The sequence below is a fragment of the Ambystoma mexicanum genome, chromosome 9, assembly GCF_040938575.1.
Source record: "Ambystoma mexicanum isolate Mex_15411 chromosome 9, UKY_AmexF1_1, whole genome shotgun sequence".
Taxonomy (NCBI): Eukaryota; Metazoa; Chordata; class Amphibia; order Caudata; family Ambystomatidae; genus Ambystoma; species Ambystoma mexicanum.
Window position 1 is genome coordinate 952,934,728 of NC_090931.1, and position 13,149 is coordinate 952,947,876.

A 13,149-nucleotide genomic window follows, 5' to 3' on the forward strand; every position below is an offset into this window, starting at 1 on the left:
TCATTGGCACTGCCCTTTCAAAAATCCATAGGCCAATGACACATTAATGCATACATCTAGGCATATAATTGAATCCTTAGCATAGTACAATGAATCAGTGTAAGAACAGAAGTCCTAAGCTGTAGTTCTGTTGCAGATTCTGAATTTTGGTTTTTAAATTTCTGCCCTGTTAACCCTTGATTAATTTACTTTTACTTGCTCAACAGAAACACAATTGTTAATGTGCTACATCGAAATCCCTAGGTTCCCAAAAGCCAGAAGGAGCCACCTAGTTCGTAACAGCTTGTTAATTTTCAGGGAGGACAGAACATCTTTACCCCAAGGGTGTGTCTCCGATCCCCTCTTCCATAATACAGACGCAACATTATTCCTATGGAGGTATGTGTACTTTATGGATGTCATGGCGTGGGCACAGCCAGGGCTTGATAGGGCCACAAACAATCACACCACCACCATGAATGACCATAGCGACTCCATAGGACTGGGACATGTGGTTTATGGGCTACAGTGGTGCAGAGTTAGAGGAAGGCCAACTGGAGGGCTCAGACCCAGACCACATGGCATGTTTCCATCAGGAAACACAAAATCTAATTTACTGCAAATCCCACAAGAATTGGAGATCCGTGAAATTAGGAGCTCTTGCACCCCATCTTGCGCCCCATCTTGCAAATAAGCCTATATAAGCCCCATCCAGCTGAGCATGCATGCTTTGCATTCCTATTCTGGTAATGCTACACTGCTCAGGACTTGCTCTGTGATTCCGCCGTTTGCCAGCCTCACCAGTTTACCAGTTCCTCGCATCAATACCATTACCTTTTGTATCTGCCATCCTCCACTGCTACCGTTCTCGCCCGCCGCACTGGCTTACGCGGTCACCTACTTAACTGCTGAACCTACCATCATCACCATTTTCTGCTGCAAGGTCGGTCAGAGCCAAGACTTACCTGAGTCACAAGGTACGACCAATACAAAGCCCGACCTCTATACGTACCACTGATTCTTGCACTGTGCACTCGGCTTGCCATTTGGAGCTCTTTTTGGTTGATCAACTGCAAAAAAAGCAGGAATGCGCCCGATCACTTAACCCACACTGTGAACTTTGAGGACCTTATCGACATCATCCCTCAGAATGCCAGAGACTTTATCCTAAAAGATACTACAAGCAGATTCAAGTGCCAGAGAAGCTGACGTGAGCCGGACTTGGTGGAACAACAGGTCCAAGTCGGCTTCAGGAATCCTCTAGCTCCCACGCTTCCTGCATTTATGAGAGTTCCAGGTTGGGTCCTAAAGGGAGGTGGTGGGGGACACTCGCACTCACACCTGACCTTGAAGCACACATCTTTCACACATCATGCCTTGCCTCACAGAAGACCATACAGAGGCGTAGAGAACCGAAAGGGAGAATGGAGGGTGGCACAAACCTCCTCCTCCCGTGCGGATCCTTCTTGTTCCATACAGCAGCATGTAGGAGATCTGTGGGGGAGTTCTAAGGATTTCCATGGCGCTCGCTCCCGCAAGACCCCGGAACACAGGTGAGCTTTACAGGATGTGGTCCTAAAAAGGGATGGCTCCCACCTGCCTGAGATTTCAATGGCAAATTGAGCCGCAACCATTTCTGACCAGTTTTTCTAAACTCTGGAAACCAGATTGAATCCCCCTCCTAGGCCTTTCTCCTTTAGACATTTTTGCAAAAGTTGGCAATCGCCAATAAGTGGCTGCCAAAAAGACAAACAATGAAACCCTGTGATTGGGACTAAGGGTCTTCGCCCCAGCTGCACTTACCCATACAACTTGGCTGGTTCTCACATGAAAGAAGTTGACCTAAAGATGAGGTGTGGAATCCTGCTGCAGAAACTACAGTGGCCCTCCAATAATCATAGTATGCTTGATATCTTGACAAACATGTGTGCCTACCATTCACAGTAAGACCAAGACAGCGCTCACTTTACCTGCCTCTGCCAGCTGAAGCCTTCAGCCCAGTGAAATGACCATGGCACTAGGAAAGATTATCTGGCAATAGCTTAGGCACTTCATACCCGACTGAGATCTGTAGCTGGAATCAAGACCAAGGCTAAACTTGTGAGGACACATACCTTTTTTATTTTTTTAATTTTTTTTTAACCCAGTTCCATGTATGTTACCTGTACTGCTGTGGAGTACCTCCATACTTCTTTAGCCTAGCTGGGTGATGTCCGAACCCCCTCTATCTTTATTATGGGAGTCCTGTCCATTTGAAGGTGAAGGTCCACACTGCACCCAAGCATTGTAGAGCACTCCTGCTGTTCAGATGCTCAACAGGACCTTTCACCCACTCCATGCCAACATGACACAGAATAACCTGTAACAAAGCCATATGATACCACAATTGTCAGAACCTGTACAACAGACTTGGATAGTCCGGAACTCTAACTAGATGAAGATTGTTTATCCAGAATTCAATAGTAACTGACGAAGTTCATCTGCGAGGTACCATTCACATTGTTTTTTTGTCTTTGGCTCAAACTAGGCTACTTTCCCCGACGTTTTGACATTAAGCCCCAATTCATTTTTTTAAATTTAGTTTTACTATTTTTATAATGTGCTTAATACCGGAGTTTGGTTTCTAAGCGCAGATCCGGGATTCAAACCTATGTTGCTCAGCGTGATCTTGCTTCCAAGACGAGCACGTTGCCCCTGTGCTATATTCTCAGTTCACAGACAGCGCAGTTGCGAGCATGACCATGCAGGACCGTCATAGATTGCCACTCAACTGTTACTGCTCTTTAGTAGCCAGAACTCTGGGATCTGCTGCTGTGCATCATCCGGCTGCCCTCGGCATGGTCCTCCGTTCATCCTGTTGGCTGTGGAACCAGCATAGAAAGAGATAATGACTGGATGTACTTAATAAGTGGAAGACATACTTGTAGAGCAGTGGGGATTGGCGGTGGAAACTTGGCAGTGGAAGGTGGGGAAAGGGTCCAGAGTAGGAGAGAGACAAAGGAGTGGTTACTATTGATGATTACTTTAAATGGGGGGGGGGCAATCCATTGCCACAACAAATATCTGGAAGAAAAACCTTATACATGGCTTCAGCGGAACAAATAGACCAACAACCCTTCTTCCCCCACTGCTGGTTCTTATCTTTTCTGTCTGTCCACCAGAAACTACTACTATCCACTCCCCTTCAATTTCACACGCCTCTCTGGTACTATTACCACCACATCTAATTCAGTAATTGTCAGAAATGGCAGTGACAAGTGAACTGAGGTGGGGGGTGGGTGAGGTGAGTAGTATAGGGCTACCTGAGTGGATCAGGAGGTTTAAAGAAGTAGAACAGCCTACAAAAACTGCACAGATGCCATAACCTTGAGTTAAGCATGGGCTGCTAGCTCTGCAACCATTTATAGAGCAACTACACCTAAGATAAGAGAGCAGTTGGTGATGTAAGAGTGCCGAAGGAGGAGACTGACATCTAGGTGTCATGCTTGTTGGCATAAACTTTTATTTAGGCAAAGAGGAAACCTATCTCTCCCTAACTCTAAGAGGGGTTTCCCTGCCTCTACTAAGGAACTAAGGGATGGGTCAGAGTCCACCATTGTCAAAATGCCTACTTCTGTCTCTCACACTTGTAACTAATTAAAAAAAGGTAGTGCATCTTCCTGGTCCAGAAGAATGACTCCCATCTTCTGGAGGATGAGCCACAGTTCTGTTCATAGGTGGGAACTTAGCCTGAGAGAATGACACCCGTCCCGAGGTCTCAGTTCCTTTGGATGGAAACAATCAAAGCTCCAGCTTGTGATTCTGTAAAGTGCTAATTTCCAACTCAAACATTATTCCTTATTGACCATTGTGTGTTTCACTATTGGGTTCCTGGAGAATGTCTGCCTTCTCCAGGTATTCTGTTCTCAGTGTCTCAACAGTGCCATGGGAATGACTCCCTCCCCCTGGCCGTCTTCTGTTTGGCTTCACGATATATCCCAACAGGGGTTAGTGCTTTTTCCCCCTGATCGTTCTTGGCTGCACAGGGTTAAGCTACCAGGAGATATTACTTCCTTCTCCTGATGTCTCTTGGGTATAGTGACTCCCTTCCCCCAAGCCCTTCTCAGACTTCAGTGTGCAGTTCTTATTGCCAGGGGGAATGCCTCTATTGCCCTGGCTTCTTTGTCCCTTTTGCTTTTTAAAATTCACAGTTCAATAGGTTTGATCTTCAAAAGTTCACAGTTCATATGAGCTCTCAATCTTATGGGTGCGGATCCCAGACCCATGTAATTCTCTTGTCTTTTTACAGTAGCCCTGGTTCACTATTCTGCCAGGTACTGTGACTATGAAGATGAATTATGTTCGGACAGTGCTGGAAATGGAAAACATTTATTGGGGGAACCGTCACTTCTTAGGAGGGGGGGGCTTTGTGAAGGAGGAGCGGGGCCACATAGCATAGCCAACGCCAATGTTGCCCAACACATTATATCTGTATAGAATCCAACCCTGGTAATTTACATAAAGGGAAAGAGCATTATGGGAACAACATAATCTCCACAATTTTAAATGTTAAGAATGTCTTGTGATTCAGTAAGAAAACCTTTTAAGCAAATAATGGACTCTTCTGTCACAATATTCACGCTAGTTGCAGGATATATATACCAGTTTGAACAACTGCAAAACTGTATTTGAGGCTTCAGCAGTTTTTGTATGCAGTCTCCAGTACTGAGTGTTCTGAACTGCTCCTTATAGAATGGGTTTTGCAGTTGGAGCAATGAGCAGACTGCTTTCAGAAGACTAGGCAGCGCTTAGTGTCCAGTCTTCTGAAAGCTTTCTGCTCGATTTGACAGTCGTGTCTGGGAGCACCTGGGTCTGGGAAACGGGGCACTCTAACAAGAAATGTTGCCAGAGAACCACTCTGTCTTGTTCCAGCCCATTCCCTGCGCTATGTTGGGACACTTGTCAGACCCCCTGAAGGCCCACCAACTATCCTGGCAACCCATGTACCTGAACAGCGCTTGACGGTGTTCCTCATATGGTTGTAGGCTCTCCTCTGTGTCTTTTTGGGCCTCTTAAGGTCCCTGCTGCTTTCTGGTGTGCTGCAGAGGCTCCGCAGCGTTTGGTTCCTCACCGACTGCAAGTCTGCATTCCAGCTGCTTCTCATACTTGGATGCCTGCTTTTCCACGGCTCCGGTCGGTCTCTACAGGGCGGACCGCATAGGGACCGCTCCGCCTGCAGGACTGAGTCCCCTTCCTCTGTTCTCCACTACCCACCTTGCAGTTTCTCTAGGGAGGGCCTCTCTCTCTCTGGCCAGACAGTCCTTCCACGTATGATTGATTGGGAGCACTTGACCATCCATTCAAGTTCTCATGAGTTCTCTTTATGCTTCGGCACTTCTTCTTCATCCCAGTACTGATCTTGAGGTCTTCAAGTGAGTCAATTGGTCTCCCGCCTCCTCGTCCCATAACTTCCTATATTGATGGTATGGCAAACATATAGGAACACTAGGGAAAGTGTTGGTGCGAGGGGGGAGAGGGGGAAGGTGCGTTAGGTGGGTTATGGGGATACCATCTTCTCTCCAGGTCGTCAGTAATCCCATAGGGGATTTCCATACCCATGAGATCCACCTGCTGAGTGCCACCCTCAAGGGGGCTATCGGGTAGCAGCCTGGCCTCATGGGAAGTGGCTCCCCTAGGGGAGAAGTGACGGCACCTGGGGATTCATCACAGTGCTCTGACAAAATGACTTTATAAGGGGGTGAGATGCCGCACCCCACCCCCCACCATAAGGGAATCTTCTTTGAATCATCTTCATGGAGCCTTCTTCTCGAAGCTTCTTACAGGATTTCACTAGAATCTTGACTGGTTAAAGGCTGCCCAAAGTCCCCTGCCATTGGGGTGAAGATGAACATTTCCAAGAAGGGTGCTGACCTTCTCCCTAACTGCTTCAGAGGAACATTGAAGTGCCCTCCTGTTGAAAAGGCCTGACTACAGCTGGGCACTGGCACCCAGGATGCTTCACGCTGAATGGCTAGCCCTTCAAGTGCCCCTGGCAACCTTCCTGCCTGGGAAGAGCCGGACACTGACTTACCTTTCCTTTAAAGACCCAGTGGATGGTCTCATAATTAACCAATGACTAAAAGAAGCTGCTTTAGGTTCTCTGCCATTTTGAGTTGATTCACGCTGCACAAAGCAATCTGAACGCCTTCAAGCGACTGCAAACACCCACCAGAGCATCCTTTGACACTCTATAACACAAACGCACATCATGGGCCTCCCGAGTTCAGCTTTGCGGCCTAACCGTGGTGATGCTGGGGTAACTATGTTACCCCTGCATTATCACTGCATTACTGCATCGCTGAACTAGGGGTTTGGAGGGAAGGTGGAGGAAAAACCTCCAGCAAAACGCTGGAGGTAATTTTTCCACCTTGATGCCAAAAAACTGCCATTTCGGCAGAATGACCGCCAAAATCCCCATGGAGGTCTACGGATTCCATAAATGTTGACTAACACCGCCATACTGCCACTTGTAATCTGCAGCAATTCTGCCAGACCAAGTAGCGGTAAATCCGTTTGGTGGTATCTCGGCGGATTCACCGCCAAGATACCACCAAACTTGTGAGGCCCCAAGTGCCATTGAGCTGTGCTGACCTACTCATTGCCTGCCTGACTGTCCCATGCTCCTTCAAACCTTAGGCTGGTGCTGTTTTGTTAACCACATGGCATTGTTGGACCCAGTCTAGTCAGCTTGTCGCTGAATTTAAAACTCGTCTTTCTGAAATCGAGACCCAGTTGAACCTTCAAATGCATGGATTTGAACATCTCCAGCATGTCGACTGACTCGAACCAGACTTGACGCTCCAGAAAGTGCTCAGAAGCATGGCTTGACGCGTGGGAGCTTCTGAAATAAGATAAGATATCTAATAGTGGTGCTATCCCCTGTCCTTGTTCTATGGGCCCTAGTGACATTTTAACCACTTAAAGGGCTTTAAAGACATATTTTCAACAATTAGTGACTTTTCTACAAGACTGTTCTCTGCAGATCCCTGTTCTACAATAAGCGGAGTGTCTATTTCTCCCGAAGTCTGTATTCACTATATTTCTGACAGGGATGGGTTTATTGTTTTATAATAGTTTGTCCTCTTAGTTTAAAGTCTTTATATAGAACCTTGTTTGGCAGTTTATTTTGGTACTTACTGTAGTATTGTTTGGATGCTTTCATATCCTCTTGATGAGTACAGCCTGCCTCAGCTGCCTTAAAAGGAGGTCATGTTTCACCATTACGATTGAGGTCACTGCTGTTTTGGAGTTAGTAGTGTGGGGATGAGTAGGAGTTTAGAAACCACTGCTCATCTCTATATTCCTGAAGAGCAGCAGTCATTTCGTCACAACGAGCCTTGAGACAATGGCAAGAAATAGCCACACATTTAAGTGCGCTGTGGGATTGCCCAAAAGCAAGGTACAGCTAACAGGGGCACATAAAAGCACCTCTTTAATAAAAAAGGTTGTCCATATTCAATTGCCAAATGAAAAAGATCACAACACTATGTCAAGAGTTAACGATTGCAAAATCCAGTCACCTCCTCAGAGAAAAGCCCAAGTTCCCAACAAACCAATCCACCCAGACTGTTTTCACACAATCCTCAACAATAAAATCTTTAAGTAACTAGGAGTGGTAGTGACCAAAGCAACTGACTTGCGCAGAGTTGAGGAAAGGGTCTAGCATCCAAACTGCCAGTAAATGTGAAGGCCGCTAAATTCCTTTGTAGGTCCATGTCATGCAGCACTGTTAAACCCAAATGCCACTTGCCAGTCATTGGGGGGAATAGCATTGAAGACCTAATCCAAGATAAAAGTAACCCAATTCTCACAAATGTGTCAGATGTGACCACGCCCAAACTTTGGGAGGCCTTTCAAATTAAGCCTTTGATATGGAAGAAAGACCAGGTTGGGCTGGGAATATGTGCCCCTGAGAGCAGAAGGGCATAGAATCGGCATAGCAAAATGGGAACCTTTCAAAAGAGTGCATGATCATTGATTGTGGTACAGGTATCCTACCACATCCCTCTAGTAAACTAAGACATTTGCAAGAAACCTTCCAACTTAAGGTTATTCCTTGACCTGCAAAGCTGGTAATGGAAAGGAAAAGAGAACAAACAGTTTAGGAATTATGAAGAGTCCACCTGCTCTGAAGAGGCTACCGTCTCCTCTGCCCCAAGCAACCTGTCATGAGAGGGTGAAAGATTTGAGAGCATTTCTGATGTGGCAAGTTAGCCCTACTCCATCATCCATCCTGCCCAGGCGCATACCCCACTCTCTTCTCAAAGTTCAATGTAATAAGGCCAGACTTGAGCGCACAGTAGCTGAAATGCCAGAATAGGCCTTTAGAGAGTAAAGGCACCTTTATGAATTTCTCTCCTTGCATCTTTTCCCCATTTGCAATGTCAAACGCTCTCCCCATCCTCGAGGTTTAATGAAACCTGAGTAGTGGGTAATGCTGCAGTCCTCTTTGGTTCGGTTAGCCCATCACTAACACGAAGATCCTGTGTGAAGGTGTATAAAATGTTTGCTTCTTTCTTTATTTTGATTTTCTATTCTCCATGTGGTTCCTCCGATGGGCCCAACAAGCCGTTGCTTGTTTTAGAGATCAAGCCGTTTTATTAATGCTACTGAACTTTGAGTGAGCTACCTGTCTCTTGGAGTCCTAAAGGATTGCTTCTAGCTGTAAGCTCTCTGGCCCACCTCCCCCCGATTCGTAAGAATATGTTCCATGGGGCACCGTCGGCAAACATCTCGAACAGCATCCCTGTGCCACCAACTGGCAAAGAATAGTCCATGTTATGTGCACATTTTAAAAGGTGGGTGCATAGCAAGAAAGTGGCAATGGCTTCTGAATGCAATTTATCAGCCAGGAAAGTTCCATTTGAACTGTGATTGTAGGACTTTGGCTGCTATTGCTTTTCCACAGTGTGTAAGCAGCTGGCAAGGCTGCCATGTACTTGAATGATTCACTGTCCAGGGGACTGTTGATCAGCTGTGACTTCTAAGTGGAGGCCTGTGGGGTGTATTTCTTTTGCTGATTACCGAAACATACTGGTACCAATAACTGAGCGGTACTTGAAGCGCCCATAAGCTGCCGCAATTGCGGCGTATCTTCTGTGCTTTATATAATGATAAATTAACCAAGATGCAGGTTATTAATGCGTTCCACTGGTTTTTCAGAGAGCATGGATCCTGACGAACAATTGGAAACTCTGCACGAAGCACTTAAGTTACTACCGCCAGCACACTGTGAATCGCTGAGATATCTCATGGGCCATTTAAAGAGGTAAGTTGTGTTTTACTTTGACAAACACTATAGAATCTGTTGTATAGGATAGAAAACAATTGAGTCGCGTTTCGTCATCACCAGGAATATACGGCTTGTAAACCAGCCAATCAAGTGAGCTCCTGGGCAGTTATATTTGTACTAATCACAGAAAGATAGCAATAGAATTTCATATGTAAGAAAAAAACATTGGAATAATATATCGGGATCTCAATCTTTTTTTAAAGGATACAAAGTACCCTGATGATTGCATGGAAAGTGCTGCAAAACACTGACAACACATTTTCACAATCCTGTACTGCATGCAAACTTCATCAGGGCCAAAATCTTAATCATGTATCTCAGAAATTAGTGTTCTTTCTAAATTTCTTCCTAGTTGTTGCAGCTATCAGTTATTAAATATGACGGTAATAGTAAACCACCTTGTTCTGTTTGAAAAGATTTCCTTTAATTCTTTGCTACTGGGACTTCTATTTTTTTAGTTGGGTTTATAAGTATTCAAAACCAGACACTTGTGTGCTGTTATTTTTAAATGTTGCTTCCAGTTTCAAATTTCAGGCACTAGAATCCCAGCGTGTAGGCATACTTCAAACTTTATAATAATAAGGGTTGCATAGGCATGTGTTTAATGGCGTTCTGCTGGACAGTAAGTAACAGCAGCACGCAGTTGTCTAGTTTTGAATCTGTACCTTTGTATCCAAGTTGTTGAACGTATTGTGTCAATTACAATGCTGGCGCTAATCCTGATGAATGCATAATTAAAGGTACCCAGTTTGGAATCCTGTCACCTGGCAGAAATAACTATGGAAAGTCTACTTTCCAAGTTAAAAACATGATAAAACTGCTTTGCACTGTACATAATACCCACACAGTGCAAAAATTAGCCGTTTCCAAGATGTAGCCTTGAAGAAAATCTTGTCTTAAAATACTGTTGGCTTATTTAAATCGAATTCTCTCTTCTCCCTGCACCATCTGCACAGGTGCTAACCACGTTTTTCCATCCACCAGTTCCTTACTAAAGTTTAGTTTGGGCACCCTCCTGAGTTCCCTCCCTAAATCCTTTTATTTCTGCATGCTCCTAACCGAATCACACGCAATGATGTAACTTTTGGAACAGTGCCAAATTCTTTGCATTTTCCTCCCTAACTCCCGTTTCCACACTTGGCAGACTCTTGCCGATTGCCCATAGTCCTGGTGTAGACTTTGTCTGCCCGTGTCTGTTGGATAGTATGCAGTTTCCTTCTCTGGTGGGATTGGCTCCAGTTCCCATGAACTCTCATTGTAGAAAGTCACCTCTGGGGATTGGTGGAAAATGACAATCAGTTCTTTCTGTGAGTTTTTCCAGTCCAGATCTGAAGGTCTAATGCCAGACATTACATCGCAGTGGGTTTCATGAATGCAACACTGCGGTTTTCAGTGTTTAATATGCAGGGCTTGTCTTTTGTTCCCCATAGGGTCATTCTCCATGAAAAGGATAACTTCATGAATGCAGAAAATCTTGGAATTGTTTTTGGGCCAACCCTCATGAGAGCGCCAGAGCAGGATGCAATGGCTTCACTGAATGACATTCGCTATCAGAGACTTGTCGTTGAGATGCTGATCAAAAATGAAGACATTTTATTTTGATACTGTTTTTAAAAGAAATACAACTGCAGTATTCTATTGATGAAGGAATGTTTTATAGTAATTAATTTGGCTCCCGATGCTGAATTTTTAATTTGTGAAAGCCTTTCATGTATACAGAGTAAATATGGAGACTTTTTATATTGTTTAAAGAGAGGCATTCTGTTGTTGTACTGCGGTAAATCGCGCTGCACTTTGCAAAGCTAGTAACGCTGGGTGTTTACTACGTGCGACGGAACACAAAGGAATGCATGACTATTTCCCCGTTTTTGTCGGGGATTTTGTTGACCATGGAAACAGCAGAAAAGGTGCAGCCTCTTTATTCTGAATTGTTTGTAATGTATTTCTGCATGTTTTCACTGGTGTAAATCTACTGTGACTTTGTTTTTATGGACTCTGTAATTGGATAATGATCCTAAACAAGAGCATATCTTATGAGCCACGAGCATCGCGTTGGTGTTTTCTATTGTACTGTTCTTCTGTTCGATGCCTTCTCATTGCTTCATGCATTTGTTCCTACCAGAAACAGGATGAACTCTGAATGTCACTTTTCTGCAATGATCCATGCTTTTTGTGTGGTAGTTACAGTGAAATTTTCCACAATGATGAATGTTTATTTGTACTTTTTTTATTGTAATTTTGTATTTTCATCTGGCATGCAAATATTAATTTATTAAATATGGCTGTTGATTATCAAATCAGTTTTGCCTCTGGTGTTTAATACGAGGTATACACATTAATATTCAGTATCAGTGTTTACATTATTAAAGGTGCATTTTGGACTCTTTATGAAACTCCAAGACTTGCCAACATCGCTGAATAGCCATTTGGTGTGAGGAAGTAAGCCTTGCCTTCAGATTCCCCCTTTGATTATCACAGTCATTGCTTAGCAACGTTGAGTTGGCATCCTCCTGTTGGGTTCAAACAGGATGACTTTCTCCGTCATAGACCGGTTTACAAAGATATGTATAAGGCTGGACTCAGACCAAGCATCGGGGACTGAAGATGACCTGGAGTGGTAGTGCTGTCCTCCCATAAATCATTGGTTGTGATTGTCTTTAACAGCTTGGCCTTGCATGATCACTGACACGAGAAGGTGAAGAGTGTGGAATGGTAGAAGAGGGGAGTAGCAGTGTCCATGAAGGAGCGTGATGGACATAAGACAAACTTCGATTGCATGGAATGGCTATGGTGGGGATGGGAGAGAATGCAATGGACATCAGATTGCCCAGTATATGTATATTTTCTTTTTTGCAGCCAGGTGAGTGGTGGTCAGTATCTCACTGAAGTGTCTTTCTGACCAAAGACCGTAGTAGTGGAAATCATGTGAAAAGGGCTCCACAGCCAACTGCCCTTTTTGTCAGGCCCCAGAATCTGCCAATCTCCATTTGCAGTACCAACATATTTGTATAAGTGTTTTAGGTTTACTTTTCTTGGGGTTTAATGCAATGGTTTTTGAAAGAAGCCTGTCTTTCCACCAATCTAACACAATATCAACTTGCATATTTATAGTAGGAAAATGCTCCTACTTCTTCCAGGTCACACTATAAACGTTTAGTACAAAAATTCAACACATTCTTTCCTTACTATCAGAATTATTTAATGCACTTGTCTCTTAATTATTAAAATCGACTTCAGTCGAAATGCTACGACTAAATATAATAGCGTGTATTTTAAAATTGACATTCAATTCATTACAAATTGCTTCACTACTTGTAACTCAATATATTACTGGCTAACATGTTTCAAATAACATTCTAAATCACCTAAATATGACACATTTTCTGTGGTAATTAAAACCTGGCTCGAAATGCTGTCAAATGAAAGTGGTGATTATCATGGTTTCTTATGTAAATTCAACAAGTTGTATTACTGTTCAATATTAATCATGTTGGATCTGCTGTTTTTTGGGGGGAATTCTCTGAACATTTCTTAGTGGTAGAAATTCATATATGGGTTTATCCAGTATCTCTTGTATTAGAACCTGTTTGCAAAAACACCTGCATTATACAAGTTTTATATGTATTCTGTGTTTGCCTATTTGTCTAATGAAGCATCCAGGAGATTGCCAAGATAGTCTCCTATTAGTTACCTCAGAATAAGGTATTTTTTTCTGTTTCATATATTTACCCTCATTAAAAAATACAATTATCTCTGGCTCTATTCCTGTCTCACTGTCTAAATCTGTGTGGATAAGAGTTCCATAGTGTGGTGCACATTTATTAAAGCCACCCAAGGAA

At 43.9% G+C, this 13,149-nt stretch overlaps 1 protein-coding gene across 2 annotated transcripts in view; it reads left to right on the plus strand.

The window, feature by feature from the left end:
• The window catches only part of CHN1 (chimerin 1), a 452,576-nt gene extending 440,966 nt beyond the window's left edge, over nt 1-11,610 (plus strand). For both annotated transcript variants that reach the window (XM_069616144.1, XM_069616145.1), the window contains 2 exons: nt 9,181-9,286; nt 10,741-11,610. In XM_069616144.1, coding sequence (XP_069472245.1) covers nt 9,181-9,286; nt 10,741-10,912 — 278 coding nt within the window. In that variant the 3' untranslated portion in view covers nt 10,913-11,610. The remainder of the gene's footprint in view (nt 1-9,180; nt 9,287-10,740) is intronic.
• The last annotated feature ends 1,539 nt before the right edge of the window (nt 11,611-13,149 follow it).